Genomic DNA, 23,614 nt, shown 5'->3' with positions numbered 1-23,614 from the left:
GTTTAATTTAGTAAAAGTATCAATATCGCAATGTTCTGAATGTAGATATATTGTTAGAAGTAACAAGTCTGGTTTTCCAAATGTAGTTGAGTAAAAATACAAAAGCATGGTATGTAGTTGCATCAAAATATACTCAAAGTAGGAAAAGTAAAAATGTAGGTCTAATAGTTAAAAGTACAATATTTGCCTCAGATGTATTGGAGTAGAAGTAAAAGTATTGAAATTTGGAAATACTCAAGTAAAGTAATAAAATAAATCAAGTACAGTATTTGAATGTACTTGGTTACTCTCCACGACTGGAAATAACCACTTTGTTTTCAATAAGTAGTTTAGCCACAAGAGGGTGCACCAGAGCAACAAACAAAACAAGTTGCAGTATAATTCGAGCAGCCACCTATCTGGATGTTACCATCGTTACACAGTCACATATACTCTAAACAAGAAGTCATGGCGGTTCGCGATACAGGTAAGATATGCAAGCAAGCGTAAGATTCTAGATTTAATCTGACATAATGAATGGATAATAATTCGTTATTAAATCACTAGCTTTTGGCAGCTGTCAGGAGAGAAAGCTGTTCCCCATGTTTCATGCGCCAAGTCGCCTAGGCATTGAGATGCTGTGCGTTGATGCGACACATCGTGGTCCTGGCTGCTACGACAATCATGAGGTTTGTGTTGTGGCCGTGGCCTTATAAACGTATGGTTACACGATCATCACTTAATTATTATTCCATGTAGTCACTATTCAGAAATTTCAATAAACCAAATGGTCTTTTCCAAATGCTTATTTTCCGTGCAGTTCCGTACCATAATGTATGATATACTAAAGAAACCTGAAAGTAAGAAAGGATATGTTATTTCTACGAGGACTGCTGCGCGTTTCCCCCCCTCCCACAAGGTAAACGGAATCCAGGAAGAGTGGGCACCTAGGCTAGTACAATACAATTACATAAACAATTTTTTTCTTGCTGTGTAGCACACTGAGATTTGTCAAATATAAAGTGCGTTACAAATAAAAGTCATTCTTTAAAAATGTGTGTGTGTATATAGATATAGAAAAGGATTGGCTATGTTTAACCAAACAAATGTCACCCCATTTATAAATGTAAATGTAAATATAAAATATAAAGTAAATGGAGCCCAGATTTCTCAGGTGCCCAATAGCTAACATTAGACTATGGGGCTGTTAAGTCTGACATCATTTTGTAGGCAGAGGAGAACTTTTGGGGCCAAAAGGCCCCAGTGCCCGTGAATCTTTTTACTATTTACTAATTTTTCTTCTCTTTGTTGTTGAAAGGAAAGTGGTAGGATTATACTTTAGTCGTTATTTTTGTCTCGGATCTGTTGAAATAGCGAGGGACAGATATTGACAATAAATCTGCTTGTAGGTCCGACTACAAAATGATGTCACGGCTTAAAAGCCCCATAGACCAGTCAACTGATCAAACACAATTTGCCATGAGACGTCACATTCAAGGAGTGAAGTAAGATGACTTGAGGTCAAGTTGATGTTTCTGATTACCGTTTTGACACCATTACCAGACAGCAACTCCCTCACCACAGAAGTACCAGCAGGATCAAACGTTGTCCAAAGTTCTCCCTCCAAGTAAAACACCATTCAACTCAACCACACAAAGGTTCAAAGCTAAGGCTGAAGCAGTTTACAGCCCAGGGTGAGTGAGTGAGTGAGTGGTAAGAGGATATCATTGCCGTGTCAGGCAGAAACCTATCTCCGTATTCAATCCTAGTTATTTTCGTAAATGAATGCCCTACTTGATACTAGTGTCACACAAAAGTAGCAGAACTTGTAGATCTGCTACTTTTGCTTCTTTGAATCCTGAGAAGTAACAGTTTTAGACATATGAGGTTTCTTCCACTGACAGAGACGATACAATAGGACCGATGTATGACATTCTCAAAAGTGCTGACAGCTGTTTGAATTTTCACGATGCAGACCTGGGGCATACACCCATGATACAGTCACAAACAGGAAAGTGAGCTGGCCAATGTGTTTCGGATCCCCAGATTGGGCTAGACTGCCCCAGTTGGAGAAGAGAGCAGTGAGGATGCAGGTGAGTTGCAGAACTTTATGGAGTAAAAAATGTTTATTATGGAGGCATTGTGCATCCGTTGAAATGGGTTGAGATATGTGGTGACGATTTACATTTATCAAATGAAAAGTGTGCTTCCATGTTTTATATTTCTTGTTATTTCTCTTATTAATACTAGATAAAAAAACAAGATAAACCATTTGGATGTTTTTGTTTTGATTGCTTTTTCCCTACAAAGTTATTTGTAAAAAATTAAATAAAAGAATAAATAAAGTACAAACATCTGGTGCTTCTTACTATAACTTATTTTATTGTAATATAAAGGCAACAATAGGCTACATGTGACTGTATAGAGAACCTATTTGCTTAAGTGAGGTTTATTCACATACACTGAAATATATCAATAGCAATATCCTTTTTTTTTCTCCTTCCTTTTCTTCAGCTAAATTGTGACAAGGAGTTCCTGAAACAGAGGAATCGTATAGCATACCTGAGTTTGTTCTACTCCTAATTCAGATTTTTGACAGAGGACAGTTCGTTACAAACGGCTTCAATGAAAGAAATGGGACAATGAAAGCTCATCAGGAAAAATAAAGTTGTACTTTTTTCCTTCACAAGATTCCTGTGTTGCTTGGATACTATATAACTAAAAAAAAAAAACTGTATACAAATCCAATGTCAAAGAAAAACTGCCTGGAATCCTCAGTGGAAGAAAATTCAACAAAGCCAAAGTGAACTGCAGTATTGACCATATACACAGTATCGTTTTGCTTCTACTGTACACCAAATCTAAGTGAATATGGTCAACGAGCCCCAGAAATCAAAAACTCTTGGTTTACGCTTAGACCAGGCTTCCGTAAAGGGCAATTTCCCTCTGAGGAGTGAATCAACTGGACTGCAGAATCTGCCAATGACTGAGGCAGATATGAGTGTTATTTGTTCCAGTTCAGTAAGGTTCACTCCACTCACTTCTTCCTCCTCACTTTGGGTTTCTTGACTGGCCTGAGGTATGGGTTGTCTATCATGTTCTCCTCACTGGCCTTTGCTGAGGGAACAGCACCCGTTGGGGGGAGCATGGAATTCTCTTTGTCAGCTCCTGGTTCATCCTGAGTAGAGGTTAGAAAGAGCAGAAGAAAATCTAAATCATTTGAAAAGACAAACAACTGGATGCATTATCCTTTCATATTATGAAATACACCGACTAAATAATTGCCAAGACCTACATTTTTGTGATGGACCTTGGTAGAAGATGATGCCATTGAAAGGACACATGACATAAGAGGCTTGCAATACGCAGGATATGAAATAATACAAGGACCACACTTCTATTTGTCTGTTTACTACTACCTTTGCTTATTGCTAAAAAACATACTTGCATTGCAGTCAAGGATTTTCATTTCTTTAAATACATTTTACCCAGTGAGTGTTTTGGACCAATAAATATTAATACACAGAATATTTCCAAATATCATGCTCTTGTGTCCTATGGGTTTCAAATGGCACTATTTGACTTGGCATTAGAGGAAAAATCTTCATTATTTTTTTAAGCTCTATTAAGTGGGCTAGCAAGCTAAACAAATGGACGATAGAAATGTATGAATGAGTAGTAATATGTCTTCCAGACATGGAACAGAGTATTTAATGAAGACTCACACTGATGTTGTTTCCTGTTGCGTTCTCACTGTCTGTCTGGTCGTCCTGCTCAGAGGAGTCCGTCTCCTCCAAGGACTGCAGCTCCAGTTCAGATGGCAGGAGAGCGCTTAAATATGGAATGCTGGTTGGTCGAGCTGCAATCACTGGCAAAACAATCAGAAACAAATAATTTACCGCAGGATTGTAAACAAGATGCTATCCAAATATCGAGTCAATTACTTTTCTTAGTGGATATACAGTTATTCCATAAGAGGGAGCTCCACAGGCTTCAGTTTTCCATCTAGCAGTCCTCCTGAATAACAGCGGAACCTAACTATCAATTGGTTGAGTTATAGCAGGTCCCGTGTTCATTTTATGCTTTTGACATAAATGTACAAATATACTATCATTATTATCATATATATCATTTTTTATCAAAAACAACAATCAAATATTTCAGAATTGTAATTCATGCAAATATGAGGCACAAAAGAGAACTGTGCACCAACATCAGCTTGACATTGAACACATTTAAAACATTTACTCAATAAATACATTTGGAGTCACTCACATGGGAAGGCGGTAATATCATCTTTAAAGAGGCTCTGTGTTTCTCCAGTTTTAGCCATGAAGCGTGTGAGTGCCCGTTCTACATCTCTCCTCTGAGACGCTGCCTTCTCTCTCACCACCTGGTAATCTGAAACAGGCTCTCTGAAAGTCTGAAGAACAGAAGAAGGTATTACAGGCACAATGCAGTGTCTTACAGAAGTACCTTTTAGGGATGTCACGTTATGACATTTTACATGACGATTAATTGTCACTTAAATAATTGGCGATTAACGATTTAATTGTGTTTTTGTCGTTGACAATTACATTTCTGTTTGGCTTTTAGGCTTTGAAGTTGTACATGGTAGATATGACACATAACCTAAATATACAAAGAAATTTGACAACTTACTACTTAAAAAATAACTTTGATAGTGGAAATAGCCGATCTACAAGCTCACAACGCATCGCACTGCGACGCGTTGTGAGCTTGTAGATCTGCTATTTCCACTATTTCTGAAATTTTTCAACATTCACGATTATGACGATTATGACAAAATAATTGCGATGTCAAATAATCACGATTAGACGAGTATGTAATAATTGTGACAGTCCTAGTACCTCTACATTGTATCTACGACACAGAGTAGTAAATTACACACACTCACAGCCATGATCAATTGAACTAAGCATAAACACTGTGTACACAGCACATAACCCAAAGTCTGCAAATACGGTACAATGATGGCACACACACACAGGCTTGGACAATATTAATATTTGTATTCCTACATACAGAACATTGAAGACATAGCTAAGTGTGTTATAAGGTGGGAATGAAAACAAAAATGTGCAGCCTTACAGGGGTTTTGATGTAGGTGTGGGGGTCAGGGAACTCTGGGAAGTGGCTTGGGATGTAAGGAGGATGTGTGCGTTTCTGTCCAGCCACCAAAGCTTTGGGCGTCACCGGTGGGTTGGTCACTGGAGCTGAAATTCAAAAAAAAAAAAAAAAAAAGTAATATCCAGGTTCTATCATAAGAGAAGGATTATCAATAAGAGATTTTGCACCAAAGTTGCATTTTTAATCCAAACTACCTCAAGCCATTTGGATAATTCTTCAATGCATTGCATAGTAAAATAGTCGATCACATTTATTACATAATCACAATTCTTTTAGATATTATTTTTGCATAATAATCATTTCCATGTTGATTTGCATGAAGTAGTGGAATTAGCAGATGTAAAAACTCACAATGCGTCATGATGCACCGTGTTATGAGCCAAGTATAAAGTTAGTAAATATGTCTGCCATTTCATTGTATATTTAAGTTAGTTGTCAAATTGTCATGTCTGTGCTGTGCAACCTTGAAGCAAACCCAAATGAACTGTTAGCCAATACTGTCTTACTTACGAGCAGTTATGACCATCCTCTGAGATCTCTTTGCATACACAGATAGTGTGTGAACATTGAAACCTGCAGCAACAAATACAAGTTAAATGGTGGTATTGATTTGTTATTTTAATTATGTCTAGACTCTGGGTGCAACAGTTAAAATAACTTATCGATTTAATCTATTATAAAAAAATATTCACTCATTGATTTTCATAAAATAATTTATTTTAATAATCAGGGGGAAAAGAAAACAAAAACACTTTTCCTTAAACATTATTGTTAAAATAGCAGATCTACATGCTCACAACATGTCACATTGCTATGTGAGCTTGAAGAACTGCTATCATTCCTGTTTGTGCAACACTGTTATACGATCAAGTGTAAAAAGGGCTTTAGTGGTTAATCATACTATCGATTTAGTCTATTATAAAGAATCAATTACAATTTTTCATAAAGATATATAAAAATAATAATTTAAAATACATGCATCGCCATTACTATTTGATTAATTGAAAAAGTAATCGACAAAATAATCGCAAAGAAAAGAATCGATAGTTACTGCCCGATGTATTGCGCTCATGTTACTCACCCATTTCAACAAGTGCAGCAACGGTGTCCGAGAGTGTCGGAACGCTTCTGGCTGTATGTTCACAGTAAGCTTTAGCACAACGGCCTATTTCAGTGATATCTGAAAAGGTGACAGACAGTATATTATGATTTTATAAACATGCCAATTTCCACAGACATCCAAGGTGCAGCATCAAGAAGTGGTGGACAAAAAAAGTAGTCAACCCCAGCCAGAAGGCCTACTTGATTGAGTCAAGTATTGATACTTTGTCAAATACTACTTACTACAACTGAAGATTGCTCAGTTAAATTTGTACTGAGCAATATATTGTAACGTTTAGCAGGCTGAGTGAGGCAGTTCGCTCCAACCGGGACGCGAATCCCAGCCCCCCACTCAGCAGACAAGGAAGCAACCCGCAACCCCAAGAAGGCTAGCCCGCTTGGCGGAGCGAGTTACGGCCTGATTTCTTGCAGGGTCGTTACACTACCCCCTCCTCACAGAAGCGCGCCCTCACGCTTCAATGCCCACGGCCGGTCCCTCACATCCCTCACGCGAGGGCACGCTCCACGGGTTCGCCCGTCTGACACCAATGTAACATTTAGCAGACTGAGTGAGGCAGCTCGCTCCCTACTGGGACGCGAACCCCGGTCCCCCACTCAGCAGACGAGGAAGCAGCCCGCAACGCCAAGAAGGCTAGCCCGCTTGGCGGAGCGAGTTACGGCCTCACCTCTTGCAGGGTCGTTACAATATATTAAAACCTAAATATGAATAATAGTGAATATACATAGCACATCCACAAAATCACAATGCATTGCGATGTGCACTTGCCTTGTAGGTCAGCTTTTGGAACAATATTTGGAATACGGCTTAAATGTACTTTTTTACCATAGATCCTAGAAATGTAGTGGGTGTCAGAAGTACAATATAGAACGTGGATGGCTTTGAAATGTTCTTCATTAGTGTTCTCCACTGCCAGAATCTCACAATATAAATAATAAGAGGCCTGACATTGCAACCCCAAAAACAAAGTAATTGATTCAGACATACAGCTTTGTATCATCTCTGTGAGGGACTCCACTGCTGCTTTCTCTGCACTCTCAAAACCACATTCTGTCAGCAGAGCGCTAACCACCACCTGCAGAGTCCTTCTGCGGGCCAGTTGATAATTCTCTGCTGGACTGGTGGCTGCTTTACTGCTACTCGAACGCTGGAACACAAAGGCATTTATAGGAAAATAACATGAACACCACATGAAAAAAAAAAAGACTTTCATTTTGAAACAGCTCCATTACAATTAGAAAGCTTGTTGCAGAAGTGAATCAGCTTTAAAAGAGGTGTGACAAGAGAGCTACTACATGTGGATGGGTTTTACTTTTAGGTTTTGTCAAAGCCAATTAAATTAAGCATCAACGTTTCAACGTGTTTCCCCCTAGCCTCTGTTTCTATAGAGGCTAAAGTTAAACAAGCCTCTGCAGCAAAATGATGCATCATTTGTATCTACCTAGCCGCAAATTGCAACACTAGATTTTATTTTAATCGGATGAATCTAGGGTTGCAATATACCTCCCATAGGCAGCCAATGCATCAACATTTTTTGTTATCTGATTGTATTAAACAGTGTCAAACTCACCAATATTGGGGCTGTATGGAAAGCTCAGAGTATCCTCTTTCTATCTGCAATGAGTTTCTTTCATAAAACTCCACCGTAGACATGTTATGAGCTACTTTCTGTCAAGAAATCCGAGCAGACATGGTTTATTTTCTAAGTTGAACTTCGGAAGCGCTCTTCTTTTACTACGCAGCGTCCCGTTGCCTCCTGCATTATATGACATTTAGAACCAGGTGGTACACAGGACCGCTGAGTGACTTCCCACAAGCGCTTCTAAACTCCAGCAAAAAAAAAAAATATCACCTGAAGCCAATTTCTTGATAGAAAGTAGCTCCTAACATGTCTACGGTATATTTATGAAACAAACACTTTGCAGATAGAAAGAGGATACTCCAAGCGTTCCATACAGCCCCAATATTGGTGATTTTGACGCGGTTTAATACAATCGGATAGCAAAAAAACTGTTTTGATGCATTGGCTGCCTATGGGAGGTATTGCAACCTAGCCGCAAATTGCAACACTAGATTTTTTTATACTCTGATGAATCTAGGGTTGTAATACCTCCCATAGGGATCCAATGCATGAAAACAGTTTTTTTGCCATCTGATTGTATTAAACGACTTCAAACTCGCCAATATTGTGGCTCTATGGAAAGCTTGGAATTTACTCTTGCTATCTGCAAAGTGTTTGTTTCTGAAAAATCCACCGTAGAATTGTTACGATTTTATTTTCTGTCAAGAAATCCGAGAAGACATGTTTTTTTTCTGTCTTTTTCTGTCTTGAACTTCGGAAGCGCTCGTCTATAACGCCATGTCCAGCTGCCTCCTGCATTAGGCTATGTGACATTTAGGGCGCGTTCGGAAATGCGCACTCAACGCACTGGTGTGCCATGTTGTCGTTCGTTTATTCGGTGCACTTGGTGCGTTGTCGTTCGGAAATCCAGTGCGCGGCGCACTGGTGTGTTGAGTGCACGCACTCACCAACCCTACTCAGAAGATGGGGTTAGGCGGTGTGGTGCGGTGGTTCGGTGTTCTGATTGGTTGGTTTTCATAGCCATGTCTCGAACGCTTCTCAGCTGTGAAGAATGGAGGAAATTACCGCAAAATGCAGCATTTGCAGCTTAATTGGTCGTTTGGCCTTGATAGTTTCACACACATTAACGTGTAAACTAACAGCAGGTATGCCAATGCTATGAATTACATCTCCTTTCAATGTCAATGTTACGTTAGCATACTTAGCAACTGCTGCTTTTCAGAAAGTTTGCCTTCAAAGTTCAGAGTGAAAAAGCACACAGCTCCCTGTTAAAACTGGTCGTTCGTAAATAAGCCACACTGAACGCACTCTCCAACGTCACGCCCACTGCACTCACTACACCGAGCACACACTCGGTGCGGGTTTCCGAACGCACCCTTAGAACCAGCTGGTACACAGGACTGCTGAGTGACTTCCCACAAGCGCTTCCAAACTCCAGCACTTAGAAAAAATAATCACCCGAACTGAATTTCTTGACAGAAAATAAAATGATAACAATTCTATAGTAGAGGAGCCTATGTATTTCCGTAATTTTGGAATGTTAATTTTTGGAGACATGTACATCTTGATTCTTGGGGTTCTCAGAATGCCAAAAAAACATGTCTCCAATTTTTCTTTTGGGGTTTAGCATGTGTAATTAGCATAATTAGACAATTAATTGCCCAAAACAGGAAATGGCAATAACTTTGCTTCTAGGTAACTTATAAAGGTGATCTAAGAGTCTAAGTCCATGTTTGTGAGGTCAAGAAATTCATCTGTTACCATTGTGAAGTCATACAACCTTTCCTGATTAGCATAAATTGCATAAATTATGCAAAAATGAGGTGGAAATAAGCAAATTGCTGCATTTTTTAAGTTTTAGTCAACTTTGAAAGCTTCTCACAGACTCTACGATGTATGTTTGCAAGTCATCAATTATCATCATCCTATAAATAAATCATGCAACACTTTGTCTGTGTAATAATTATGTAATAATCACACCGAAACCAGAAATATCTATATTTCTTTACTACGGTGGATTTTTCAGAAACAAACACTTTGCAGATAGCAAGAGTAAATTCCAAGCTTTCTATAGAGCCACAATATTGGTGAGTTTGAAGTCGTTTAATACAATCAGATAGCAAAAAACTGTTTTCATGCATTGGATCTCTATCGGGAGGTATTGCAACCCTAGATTCATCCGAGTATAAAAAAATCTAGTGTTGCAATTTGCGGCTAATTGCAACCCTAGATTCATCCGATTAAAATAAAATCTAGTGTTGCAATTTGCGGCTAGCATCTACCTAGCCTATATAACACCATGTCAGTTTAGTGACTTGGATATAATGGTTATAGTTGTTTGGATCTCGCATGGTTCACAATCTAATCCATCAATGTTGTTAAAAAATACATCTGGTCGTTGTGTCGCGTTAATGGCTTTATAAAAAGTTTCTCACCCCTCCGTAATTAAGCGAACCACTGGATGCCACCGCGGGATCCGCCATCGACAAACTGATGGCGTACACTTTCTTTTAAACCAAGAAATATATATATTACCATGAAACTAAATCTCTTTTTGTTTAGTAAAATCCTCTGTGGCGGAGGAGCTATGATGCACACGCTACACAAACACATACGCCATCTCCTGTTTTCGGGCGGATGTCAGTTGAAATCTTGGAGAATTATGTTGATACCGCCCTCTAGCGACGGCATCCCGTTACGCAACCCCTGCAGCCATACAGTCTTGGTATTATGGGCCTTAATTTGCCCCAAAGAGTAATAAATAGAATTTACTAGTATTTATTTATTATTTAGTAGGCTATAATAAATAAAGTCAATGTGTTAAATGGGGTTAGCATGATATTAAAATTAAATTAAGTCGCAAAAAGAAAACATTTCTCATACCGAAGATACCTCATAAATGTTACATCAGCGCCCATGCCAGTGCCTTCTACCTCATCCTAACCATTTTCTGTCCACATGTGATTGGGTGACTAGGGACTGGGGTGCGGCGCTTCACCAGCTGCAGCGTCTCAGCAATCTTGCTGAGGGTATATAAGCCCTGCTCTGCTCTTCATTCTCTGTTCGAGCCTTGACTAACTTTTGTGTTTCCTCTGCACCCAGACCCGGATTGATCTGGTGGACCTTGCCTTGCCACTGCCAGCCTAGGCCCAAGTTTTGGCCACTCCTAAGTTTGAATACTTTGATTCCTGTTTTTTGGACTTTGCTTTTTGTTTGCTCGCTGGCAATTAAATCTATAATATTCTAGAACTGCATATCTGCCTCCGTGTTTGTGTCTGCACTTGGGTTCAACAAAGACTTTAATCGTAACAGTAGGCTCGAACCAAGAACATGAACCCAGCAGACGCTGCACGTTTAGAGGAAGTTCTTAATTCTCAGAGCACTCTCCTTAGCCAGCATGACAAAGCACTGGGAACCATCATGGACCAGAATAAGAGAATGTCCAAGGTGCTTTTGGATCTACAAGCTAAAGTTGCTGCTCTGGGTGCCACTGGAGGTGCTACAGCACCAGTTACTGACCCTTCTGACCCTGCCACTGGCTCCCCCTCTGCCCCCACTCCTCACTTCATTCCACTCCCTAAGCTCCCCAGCTCCAAGGAGACTGCAGACCTGTTGACGTCCCATGTGTTCCGACTGCACGGTATTCCTATGGACATAGTCTCTGACCGAGGCCCACAGTTTACGTCCCAGGTATGGAGATCATTTTGTTCTGCTCTTGGTATTAATGTCAGTTTATCCTCTGGATTTCACCCCCAGTCTAACAGGCAGACTGAACGCGCGAACCAAGAGATGGAGACAGCGCTCCGCTGCACTACATCCATCCATCCTGCCTCCTGGAGTGACCAGCTGCCCTGGGTTGAGTATGCCCATAACACCCTCACCAACGCATCATCGGGGTTGTCACCCTTTGAATGTGTTTTTGGTTACCAACCCCCTTTGTTCCCAGCTCAGGAAGTGGAGGTTTCAGTCCCCTCTGTCCAAGTCCATTTACGTCGTTGTCGTCGTACCTGGAGGAAGGCCCGGACTGCCCTTCTCCGTGCCTCCACTAGAGCCCAGACCCAGGCCAATCGGCGCCGAGTTCCAGCCCCAGTCTACACCCCTGGTCAAAAGGTATGGCTCTCGTCGAGAGATCTGCCATTAAAAGTGACTTCTAGGAAACTTGCACCCCGTTATGTTGGCCCCTTTGAGATTGAGCGTGTCATTAACCCCTCTGCTGTCCGTTTAAAACTCCCAGCATCTCTCAAAGTCCACCCCACCTTCCATGTGTCCCAGTTAAAACCTGTCTGCTCTAGTCCCCTGTCTCCTCCTGCAGCGGCTCCTCCCCCCCACCATCCTGCCTACACTGTCCGGCGCCTTTTGGATGTGCGTCGCCGGGGTAGAGGCTGGCAGTACCTGGTAGATTGGGAGGGTTATGGGCCTGAGGAGCGCTGCTGGATTCCCCGACGCCTCATTCTGGACAGAGCTCTCATTAGGGACTTCTATGCTGAGCACCCAGACAAGCCTGGTCGTGCGCCAGGTGGCGCACGTAGAGGAGGGGGTACTGTTACATCAGCGCCCATGCCAGTGCCTTCTACCTCATCCTAACCATTTTCTGTCCACATGTGATTGGGTGACTAGGGACTGGGGTGCGGCGCTTCACCAGCTGCAGCGTCTCAGCAATCTTGCTGAGGGTATATAAGCCCTGCTCTGCTCATGCTCGTGTTTGTGTCTGCACTTGGGTTCAACAAAGACTTTAATCGTAACAGTACTGTTACGATTAAAGTCTTTGTTGAACCCAAGTGCAGACACAAACACGGAGGCAGATATGCAGTTCTAGAATATAGATTTAATTGCCAGCGAGCAAACAAAAAGCAAAGTCCAAAAAACAGGAATCAAAGTATTCAAACTTAGGAGTGGCCAAAACTTGGGCCTAGGCTGGCAGTGGCAAGGCAAGGTCCACCAGATCAATCCGGGTCTGGGTACAGAGGAAACACAAAAGTTAGTCAAGGCTCGAACAGAGAATGAAGAGCAGAGCAGGGCTTATATACCCTCAGCAAGATTGCTGAGACGCTGCAGCTGGTGAAGCGCCGCACCCCAGTCCCTAGTCACCCAATCACATGTGGACAGAAAATGGTTAGGATGAGGTAGAAGGCACTGGCATGGGCGCTGATGTAACAATAAATGGTAAATGGTGCATTTATATAGCCTTTATCCAAGGTGCTTTACAGAGATTGTGCATTACGTTCACCCATTCACACACACATTCATACACTGATAGCGGAGGAAACCATGAAAGGCCAAACCAACCTGCACATTGGGAGCAATGGGGCCGTACCTATGTTCCCCAGGTTCTATGTTCCCCAGGTTCTTTGTTCCCCACTTACCACCTAAACCTAACCGTAAGCCTAACCCTATAACCTCAGTAAAACGCTGGTGAATGCTAACCTGGTGAAATGCTAACCTGCCGAAGCTGGTGAATGTTAACCTGGTGAATGTTAACCTGTGGGGAACATAGAACCTGGGGAACATAGGGAGGACCCTGGGGTGGCCACACTGAAAGCACTATCGCCAAGGGTCCACCTATTGCTGGGAGGGATGGTGAGGAGCCCCAGGTCAGCAGACCTCAAGGCCTAGTCCGTGAGGAGGTCCGACAGGTACTGTGGGGCTACTGGGCTAGGGCATGGAGAGCTTTATAGGAGAAGCAGTTTGTAGGTGATGCTGAACTTGACCGAGAGCCAGTGGAGGCGTTTGAGGGTAGGGGTGATGTGCTGCCAGGGTTTGGTACGGGTGAACACTCTGGCAGCTGAGCTTTGTACATACTTCAGTCTGTCCAGGGCTGTGTTGGGGAGACCAAACAAGACACTGTTACTACCGATATAATCCAGACGGGAGGAGATGAAAGCGTGTATGAGGGTCTCAGCCATTCACAGTCTGTGAATGATGGCCGGAGTCTGGAAATGTTTTTGAGGTGGAAGAAGGTGCGGATTTGGTAATGGATTTGATGTGGGATGTGATAAGACAGAGCGATCTGCTGAGATAACACTAGGCTAATATAAATAATAAAGTGAGGAGTAAGTCAAGAATATGACTTATTCCTAATGCTACCATTAAGCTCTTACACTGCAAACTGTAACTGTTACTCTGTTTGCTGGAGGCAGGCTGCCTGGGGCTAATTGACAAGCCTTCAATCATGCAGGGTCGTGCGTTCCCCTCTCCACCCTGGCCCCTCTGCCAAATGCCCTTCTGCTTCAGCCACTTAAGAGGCCCAGCAGGCACTATAAAAATCACACCTAGTTTGGAGTGAGTGGTGCTATTTATGTTATGATGTCATTGTGATGAAATTGCAATCCTCATTTGTGTTTGGATGTACAACAAACATTTAGCCATTTTGTTTCAGAATCTAGGCCAGATCTAGGCCAGATGTAAGCCAGGTTTCAGAGCCTACATCTGGCCTGGACATTCTTCGGGGTTATGGTCGTTTTGTACACCTATTGTGAGGTGAAGGTTGCTATTTATGAGTTATTTCATTAAGTGTCCCACACTAACCAATCACAACACGGCCTGCGAAGCTTGGTTAACTGCATACAAAGAAACTTTGAGCCCTGACATTTTAGAACACGTTTTCCCCCTAGATTTCGACCGGACAACAAACTGTTTGTGAAAGGATGTCTAGGCCTGATGTATTTATGAGTTTATGTCAATAAGCATCCTGCTAAATGTGGCTAATTTGGGATGAGGTGTGATGTGACAACAAACTTTGAGCCCTTTGTGTCAGAATGTGGGCCAGATCTATCTAGGCCAGATGTACAGTAGGCCGCCACACTTCAGAGTCCGGACAGAGCCTGATGTGTGCCAGGATGAAGGCCAGAAACTGAAGGCTGCGCTTCAATTTACTTAAGCATTTACATTTTTGAATGCGTTTTCCATTGGGCTCTGACTGGACAAAGCCAGATGTAGGAGCTATAGCTCCTGTTACAGGAGCACCGCTCAACAACTCACAGACTGGTCACATCGATTGTGGTGCTGCATGGCCTCTACAGTCACCTCGGAGCTGCGTTGGTCCCCAGAGTCTCACATGTAACAGACATACCCTGGCAACTGACCAACCACGTCTCACTGCCTTGTGGGAAAGTCTGGAAAGACAAAAGGCTATTGGAGCACACCCTGACAGGAAAGATGGGCGAGAGTACCGGCGACCTTCGTCTGCATTTAGCCTTGAAAGGATACTATGGATACTAAGGCCAGTCTGACGTCATGCATCTCCATATTTGGAAAAGACTGACATGGAACTCCATTTTTGGGCATGGCTGTCACAATAGTGACATCATAGCTATGACCCAAACATTGTGGAAGCTCGGCATAAAGGCTCCCCATAGGTTGTTTTGACAAAGGGATAGGAAAAAATATACTTTCCTTTTCTTTTCAGTTTTTATGGCATGATATCAACGGACACGACAAACGGCTGAAGATGTGTTCTAAAGAAGACAATTATGATTACCTGTTCAAAGTGGTTCTGATTGGCGACTCGGGCGTGGGGAAGAGCAACCTGTTGTCTCGCTTTACCCGCAACGAGTTCAACTCGGAGAGCAAGAGCACCATTGGAGTGGAGTTTGCCACTCGCAGCATCCAGGTTGACGGCAAGACTTTGAAAGCTCAGATATGGGATACTGCCGGACAGGAGCGCTACAGAGCCATCACATCTGCATATTACCGTGGGGCGGTGGGCGCACTGCTCGTGTATGACGTTGCCAAGCACCTGACATATGAGCATGTGGAGCGCTGGCTTAAGGAACTGAGAGACCATGCTGACAATAACATTGTCATCATGCTGGTGGGCAATAAGAGTGACCTGCAACATCTCAGGGCTGTTTCCACCGATGAGGCAAGTGCATTTGCAGAGAAGAATGGTCTGTCGTTACTGGAGACATCAGCCTTGGATTCCACTAATGTGGTAACAGCCTTCCATACCCTTCTCACTAAGATTTACTGCGTCGTCTCTCAGAAGCAAATGCCAGACAGACGGGACAGTGAAATGTCACGTGGCAACAATGTGGTAAAGATCCACGTGCAGCCCAAGGAGAAGAAACCAAAGGTGCAGTGTTGTAAGTGAGACTAGTGGCTGATTGTGCATTGCATTGAGGACCGGAAATAGCAGTTTGACACGTGAGCTTGCACATCTACCATTTTTATAACACTGGCACACAGTATGAAGGCGTCATGAGCTTCCAGTTCAAATTTGCTGAGCCAATCAAACAAAGAAATGGGGAAATGAACAGGACATGGGTATTCCACCTTCTGGAAACCCGGGACAACAAAGTTATGCGCACAGAGCCTTTTCACAGTATATAGACTCTGGAATTCAGTCCGAATTAGTAATGGGTTGGGTCTGTGTTTTGGGCCGTTACATCAATTAAAACCAAAATTCGTTTTGGCTCCCAATACCTTTAAATAGCATGCTTCAATAGCATGCTCCATATGCAATTTCCTTTTTTAACCCAGATTTATTTGAGAGACGATGTTGTAGTCTAATGACTCCTCATGTGACTGATATCTGTGATATCTTGACATGTTAACTTAACACACATGCTTTTTTGTTCGTTAAAATGGTTAAATAATAGTAATAATAATAATATATTGTGTTTGAGGGTTTGTTCAGGTAACAGCCTGTTAGTAAACAGAAAATGCATTTTCATGTCGGTTTACCGATTTGATCCAATCAGGAGAGAGACCTCATTCAGGATAAACAAGTGAAATTGGAAGTGATGAAAAAAAAAAAGAGCAGACGTCCTAACAACAAAACATGAAGTGAAAAAGTCAAACATTTAGTAATGTATTTCCCTGTATTCAACCTGTCACACAGAAATAAAGACTCTTACACAGTCTACACAAACACAGTATGAACCTCATATTGCATGGCCAGAGTGTCATATTCTCCAAGCAGGATGGAGTGCTGGCTCATTTCATGGAGGACCACCACCATGTTGAGCTTCCTTCCCCATCCTCCAGTGTTCAGCTGCCCAGGCCACTCCCCCCGGCTCCCTGTCTCTCAGCTGCTCGGGAGGAGAGGGTGTGGAGGAGAGAATGATCTCTGAAGAATGCTCGGCATGGACTGGAGCCATTGTGGTCTCCTGTTCTGCTCTTTCATCCCCTGCAGTTCAAGAGTACAGCACTCACTGATGGGTCTGTTGTGACAACTTGTGAGTCATGTTTCCCCAATTCTCCAGTGAATATGTGCCCTGCCGTGGTATACGGTGTGTTCTGGAATCAGCAGCATAAAGTGTTTGGTTCTCAGTCCCTCAAGTAGGCCTATTCAGGGTAGCCTGAGAACGGATAGGCCATTCAAGAATCTCATGTTGCACTATTCTGTTAAGGTGCAATCTTGGTCAGGTCACTGATTTTCCAGCTTGTTCTGCCACACTTAACTCAACCATAATGATAAAAAGGAAAAGCATGCAAAAATCAAAAAATAGAGCAAGTGCATTTAAACTAGACCAGGTCAACCTGGTTGTGCCAGACCCCCTGTCTGTCATCATCATTTATGACATCATGCCTTTTGTAGGCATGTCATCATCATGTCATCATCATATATACCCTTTATATAGAAAACCCGGACAGACAGACCGACATTTGCTTATGTAGGCCTACCCATTTCATGGGTCTGGCAAACATGGTCCAGCAAAACAACAATTGGAGGTTGCAGGGAGGAAGGGAGACACAAACAGGTCATGTGATCAGACCACTGAGATGACATCACTGCAGAGAATCTGGGACAAAGAGGGTGGAGGGATGGCAATGCTGTGGGCACTGGGCAGATACCATAGCAGGCCTCAGCAATTAAAGCAGGCTGATATCAGGCAGCTAGTGAGGTGGAATAATTGCTGCTATTTTGCAGAAAACAAATCATGGATTTGCATACACTGCAAAGTCTTGAGAGAATTTTGAGCATCAAGGAGCTTTGTAACTATGTTACATGCTCTGGTAGGCGTACAGTATAGGCTATAGGTTACTCTCATTCTTGGACCTTCATAGAAGGGTCATATCCTTTCAGTCTACCAGAGTCTACCATGCAAAATATCCGCATTCTATTCAGCAATTCTTCTTGGACACAACGAATGTATATGTATGAAATACCATATTGTCAGCACTGCAGCCAGCAATGATGGTTTGATTTTAAGCAAACATGATGATCTATGTAGTTGTAGCTATATTATATTATAGGATATTAAAAAATGTTAAGAGCCTAAACCTATGGCCTAAACAGAAGAAGAGAGAGAAAGTAGGACTATTATTAGGCTACATGCGCGATATAACAGCATAATAATGATCTTATTCAGTGATGGGACCTAGTAGTACGCTAGTAAGCCTCTGGGGTGAAACCCCCAACCCCCAACTGCTTGTACCGCCCTCCCATTCAGCAGTTGTTGCGTCGACCCCGGTGGGTAGAACACGCAACGAAATAAAGACACAAAAAAGGCTCTTTCTTCGCCTTTCTCTCTCTCCCCCTTTCTTCAGAAAACATGGTAAGTTGAGTAGTTTTTTCAGCTATGTAGGCTATGTGTCTGAAATAATTACGGCTATGTTGTTTTCTGAGATGGATGCATGCACGTCCAGTCAAAGCTTAGCTCCTGATTAATTAATTATTAATTGCTTCCACCGATTCGACCATATAGCTCTACGCGTTAATAATACTATTCCGTGAACGTTTCTCGTTCACATATTAGCCAACGGTTTTCATAGCATATTAAAACAATTACAATTTACTGATATAACAGTGCCAAGATTCACAATGTCGAGGTTAAAACAATACACTGATTGATATGCTATAGGCCTAATGAATGGACTCCGTAACTCCATGAAGCGAATTTCACTGAGAGAATATCAGGGACCTCTTCTAATATTTATTCTAATATTGTCAATCTTCGACTCTGAATGAAAAAAATAAATTCAATAATAATATTACAAAAAAATCGGATTTTATATGTAATTGGCATCTGCCTGTGGCTGTTGTAACTTGGGTAAGACAGGGGCCTATAGCCTGGTTTGACTGGGTGGGGGAATGGATTCATAGCGACAACACAGGGTCCTTCTGTCCTTAGTTCTGTCCATTATTATTATTATTGTTAACTTACAACATCTAAATACCTTCTTTCTCCTAAAACAGCCTATCAGATTTTTGCAGGGGTCATCAAATAGTCTACATATGCAGACCTACAATCTAAAAGGTTGCAGGTTAAATAAATTAATGTTCCTACTATATGCACAATTCTTTTGATAAGTAGGCCTATAATTTGTATTTGTGTATGTATTTATAGGCTATGTATTTATTTCAATTAACAAATCTCTGCTCTTATTTTCAGTTGATTTATGCACTATTTAAATGGATTTATGTAGTTTTGTAGTATTATTATTTTTTCTTTCAATTGGCATCTCTTGATGTGTCAGAGCAATTGCATGACTATTATAAAATTAACCTGTATGGGAATCTGTTCCCGCTTGTGTGTGCACATGCCTACAGTGACCTATATAGCCAACTATGCAGATGCACATCGGGAAAGGCTGAAACGATGACTAGGCCTACAATCTGACAGGGAAGACAAGTGCCCTCAATTTGCAGGGGTTCCTGTCATGCATGATGCAAAAAAACCTTGTACTCTATGTGTAATGTCAACCACTCTCAGCTAGAGGGAGCAACTGGATTTGTTATTGATTTTTTACTTGAAAAGTTGCAGTGATTCAGTGAATGTACACATAATATGAAATTAATCCTCATATTCCTAACCCCCAACCCCCCAGCGTGAGTGTATCTCCGTACACGTGGGCCAGGCTGGTGTCCAAATTGGCAATGCCTGCTGGGAGCTCTACTGTCTGGAGCATGGGATCCAGCCGGACGGACAGATGCCCAGTGACAAGACCATTGGAGGAGGAGATGATTCTTTCAACACCTTTTTCAGTGAGACTGGGGCTGGAAAGCATGTTCCCAGAGCTGTTTTTGTAGATCTGGAGCCCACTGTCATTGGTAAGTTTAATTAATTCTGTCAGAATATCAAATTGAGCAAATAATGCAATGCGATACTTTGTAAAATTGAATATCTTATTAATTTACTTTTTTTGTGTCCTCAGATGAGGTACGCTCTGGCGCCTACCGCCAGTTGTTTCATCCTGAGCAGCTGATCACTGGCAAAGAGGATGCTGCCAACAACTATGCCCGTGGACACTACACCATTGGCAAGGAGATCATTGACCTGGTGTTGGACAGGGTCCGCAAACTGGTAGGCACTACATACAGTAGATGTATAGAATGCATATTCTAACTGAAGTAATTGATTGACCATGTCCCTCTCTCTCCTCAGGCTGATCAGTGCACTGGTCTTCAGGGGTTCCTGGTCTTCCACAGCTTTGGAGGTGGAACTGGTTCTGGTTTCACCTCCCTGCTGATGGAGCGTCTGTCTGTTGACTACGGCAAGAAGTCTAAGCTGGAGTTCTCCATCTACCCAGCTCCTCAAGTGTCCACCGCTGTGGTGGAGCCTTACAACGCTATTCTGACCACCCACACCACCCTAGAGCACTCTGACTGTGCTTTTATGGTGGATAATGAAGCCATCTATGATATTTGCCGTAGGAACCTCGATATTGAGCGTCCTTCCTACACCAACCTCAATAGGCTCATTAGTCAGATTGTATCCTCCATCACAGCCTCTCTTCGTTTTGATGGTGCGCTTAATGTTGATCTGACAGAGTTCCAGACCAACTTGGTGCCATATCCCCGTATCCATTTCCCTCTGGCTACCTATGCCCCTGTCATCTCTGCTGAGAAGGCTTATCATGAGCAGCTTTCAGTCTCTGAAATCACCAATGCCTGCTTTGAGCCAGCCAATCAGATGGTGAAATGTGACCCTCGCCACGGCAAGTACATGGCCTGCTGCCTTCTGTACCGTGGAGATGTGGTGCCTAAAGATGTCAATGCTGCCATTGCCACCATCAAAACCAAGCCTACCATCCAGTTTGTGGACTGGTGCCCAACTGGTTTCAAAGTTGGCATCAACTACCAGCCCCCCACTGTAGTACCAGGCGGAGATCTAGCCAAGGTCCAGAGGGCTGTGTGCATGTTGAGCAACACCACTGCTATTGCTGAGGCCTGGGCTCGCCTCGACCACAAGTTTGATCTGATGTATGCTAAGCGTGCTTTTGTTCACTGGTACGTAGGTGAGGGTATGGAGGAGGGAGAGTTCTCTGAGGCCAGAGAGGACATGGCAGCTCTGGAGAAGGATTATGAAGAGGTTGGAGTTGACTCCATTGAGGGAGAGGGAGAGGAGGAGGGAGAGGAGTATTAAAAGTAATGACAAAGGATTGTCAAACAATGTTGCATGTTTACTTTGATATTGTTATCTAAAATAAAGATTGATCTTAATTGGTATCTTGTGTACATTTGTATTTCGTTAACTTCTGAATACAGTGATTAAATAGATTGGTGGTAAGGTGTCTTCTTTCCTTATTTTATAGTTATTTTGATTCAATTCAATTCAACCCAATTAGATCAGTGGTTATCAACATTTACAGACTGTGAAATTATCCCTTGAACAGTTATTATATTAGGTTATTCAAAGTAAAGCGTGAAAAAAGCATACCCATTAATGAAGCTTTTGTTTAACAAATGTAAATAAATAAATAATCATAAGAATACATCCCAGGTGACTATAATGTGCAAATCAAATGGGACTGGGTTGTGTAAATGGATGGGTTTGGTTAATGACTGTTAACACCAACCTGTCCTACAACAGTGGGCAGCTGTCCACACGCAGCACAGAGTGTGGTCTGTGTCTGTTTGTGTTCACAAGATTCTAAGAACATGTTTCTGGCTGACCTGTCCCAACGGACAGAATACCCTCATTGAGGCTAAAGTGATAGTAGACCAGAACCTATAATTAGAAAATAATCTCCTTTCTTTTGTAATGTTGTCATCAAGCACAGTAGAGACCATAAGCCAAACAACAAAATATGTGTATAAATACTTTTACAATGGATTTATCAGTTCAGCAACACTGAGGGTGGCTTATACACAGTTTTAACAGAAGTGTTCAGTCAAGCTAAAGCCTAATGCAGTCAATCATAAATGGTGACAAACACGAGCACAGCCATTTTATTTTTGCCAAATCTGAGACTTGATGGTTGTGCTGTGCTCCATGATGTTGTGTCCTGTTGTGATGGGTTGTGTTGTGTACCATGCAGACACTGACTACGGGTCTTCGGCACTGGTGGCAGCCTGGCTGACATCATTGGTCATAGACACATTGATGCCTTAAACACCAGAGTCATTGTTGAAGAAGTGACACCAGCCACTCTTTAGGGTTCTACCATGTTGCACTCTGTGTGGATGGGCCTCAAATACTCAGCATACATAATCACAACTCTGTTAACCAAGAAGCTTCATAGTTGAGCCATGCAAGATAATATGAAGTCTCAAGACCTGCCTTACTGTGCCTCTCATTTGTGGTTGAATTTGTTCTGAAGGTGGGTATAAGTCAATCAGAGACAGAGTAGGAGACATCTCACATTGTGTTTTTTATGTATTTATTCCTCAGTATAAAACTGTGTAAACTTTTAAAATCTGACAATTTGAGTATAAAATGACATAATAACATGTCTTTTCTGTATTTAAAATACAGAAAAGACAAGATCTGAAAGTATCTTTACAAATAGCCTAACCCTTTTCCCAGCCAAATAATTATAAAATACAAAGAAATATTTGAAATAGCCTATATACCGTATATGTATTACATGATGTATTTAAAATACTCTCCATCTCTGCCTATAAGTTTCAGGCAAGTTGATTTGAATGGATCTGAATGGAAAACCCTTTTTTTCCCCTTTGATGACCCCTAAACTACTTGCTTTGGAAAATGGGGGGTATAGGCTATGGACTATAGTGTCAAGTTGGCTAAAGTGAGTCATAATAAGTTAAGAAATGACACACCACAAGTATGGTGCTTTACATGTTGACTTGTGAGGTTATTCGGAATAGACTATGAATAAGATTCCCTCTCTACAGTAGCTATAGGCCCAGGCTGGTCTAGTGTAAGATCTGGGAAAATATCTGGATGTTTTGTAGGGTAAGGGCTTATACAGTAGTATACCCACTCCTGCAATAAGCGACCGGGGTACTTTGATGGCAGCATACTCTTATTAAATCAATACATTACAATGACTAAATAAATCCTTTGTTACGGTATGTTGTGGGCATAATGATATTTTCTACCGCCATTTAGCAACCACATTTGGGACGTATTTAGTTTTTTTCTTGGAAGTTAGAAACATCCATTCTTAAATTACATTTTGTAAAAATATTAAAGTGCTTGTAAGAAAAAATATAACGTTCTTACAGGCTATCTTTTTTATGTGCTTGATTTGATTAAAACATTAATTAATTAAAACATATTTAGGACAGTGTAAGTGATCTTGAGCAATAAAGTGCAGCACATAGTTAATAGACAATCATTCTAAAGTACATTTATAAACTACCAAATGGAAGGAAAAAAAATATACATATTCACAGAGCATTTGCTGCCCAGCAGCAGACATCACCGTAGCCTGCAGTCACATCAACCAGTCAATGTATTGTAAACCATTTTTAGATTTCACAAAGTCTTTCACACTTAATTTCACTATGTTTCACTTGTTCATTTAATTCACCACTTTGTCAGAGTTTACAGTGCTGTAACATTGTAGATTCATGTAACTAATATGGAGGATAGTTCTTTTTAAGAAGCATGCATCCGGTTGGCGGTGCTCCTCTGCCCACTGGTAAG

The 23,614-nt window shown here is 41.8% G+C and overlaps 4 protein-coding genes across 4 annotated transcripts; 3 read left to right on the top strand and 1 right to left on the bottom strand.

Moving 5' to 3' along the window:
• Positions 1–447: 447 nt before the first annotated feature.
• LOC308290831 (ciliary microtubule-associated protein 3) lies at positions 448–2,562 on the top strand (the record flags this gene model as incomplete). Its single annotated transcript, XM_080732745.1, has 5 exons — positions 448–466; positions 547–668; positions 1,543–1,673; positions 1,955–2,072; positions 2,494–2,562. 5 exons carry the CDS (start codon positions 448–450, stop codon positions 2,560–2,562), a joined length of 459 nt encoding a protein of 152 aa, XP_080588871.1.
• taf8 (TAF8 RNA polymerase II, TATA box binding protein (TBP)-associated factor) lies at positions 2,393–10,422 on the bottom strand. Its single transcript, XM_080733650.1, has 8 exons — positions 10,268–10,422; positions 7,238–7,397; positions 6,212–6,310; positions 5,641–5,703; positions 5,092–5,216; positions 4,255–4,402; positions 3,705–3,847; positions 2,393–3,157 (listed from the first exon to the last, which is right to left on the bottom strand). Exons 1-8 carry the CDS (start codon positions 10,313–10,315, stop codon positions 3,017–3,019), a joined length of 927 nt encoding a protein of 308 aa, XP_080589776.1. The 5' UTR covers positions 10,316–10,422; the 3' UTR covers positions 2,393–3,016.
• Positions 10,423–15,279: 4,857 nt separating this feature from the next.
• Positions 15,280–15,921, top strand: LOC308290830 (ras-related protein Rab-11A-like; the record flags this gene model as incomplete). The annotated part of the gene is made up of 1 exon (XM_080732744.1): positions 15,280–15,921. The coding sequence occupies one exon, from the start codon at positions 15,280–15,282 to the stop codon at positions 15,919–15,921; it is 642 nt and encodes a 213-aa protein (XP_080588870.1).
• Positions 15,922–18,243: 2,322 nt separating this feature from the next.
• LOC308291108 (tubulin alpha chain) lies at positions 18,244–21,142 on the top strand (the record flags this gene model as incomplete). The annotated part of the gene is made up of 4 exons (XM_080733042.1): positions 18,244–18,331; positions 19,605–19,827; positions 19,932–20,080; positions 20,162–21,142. Exons 1-4 carry the CDS (start codon positions 18,329–18,331, stop codon positions 21,140–21,142), a joined length of 1,356 nt encoding a protein of 451 aa, XP_080589168.1. The 5' UTR covers positions 18,244–18,328.
• Positions 21,143–23,614: the final 2,472 nt, after the last annotated feature.

Source organism: Nannobrachium achirus (genome assembly GCF_963921795.1).
Source record: "Nannobrachium achirus genome assembly, chromosome: 9".
Lineage (NCBI taxonomy): Eukaryota > Metazoa > Chordata > Actinopteri > Myctophiformes > Myctophidae > Nannobrachium > Nannobrachium achirus.
The sequence above is the reverse complement of the archived record's forward strand: the minus strand, read 5'-3'. Positions and strand labels throughout refer to the sequence as shown.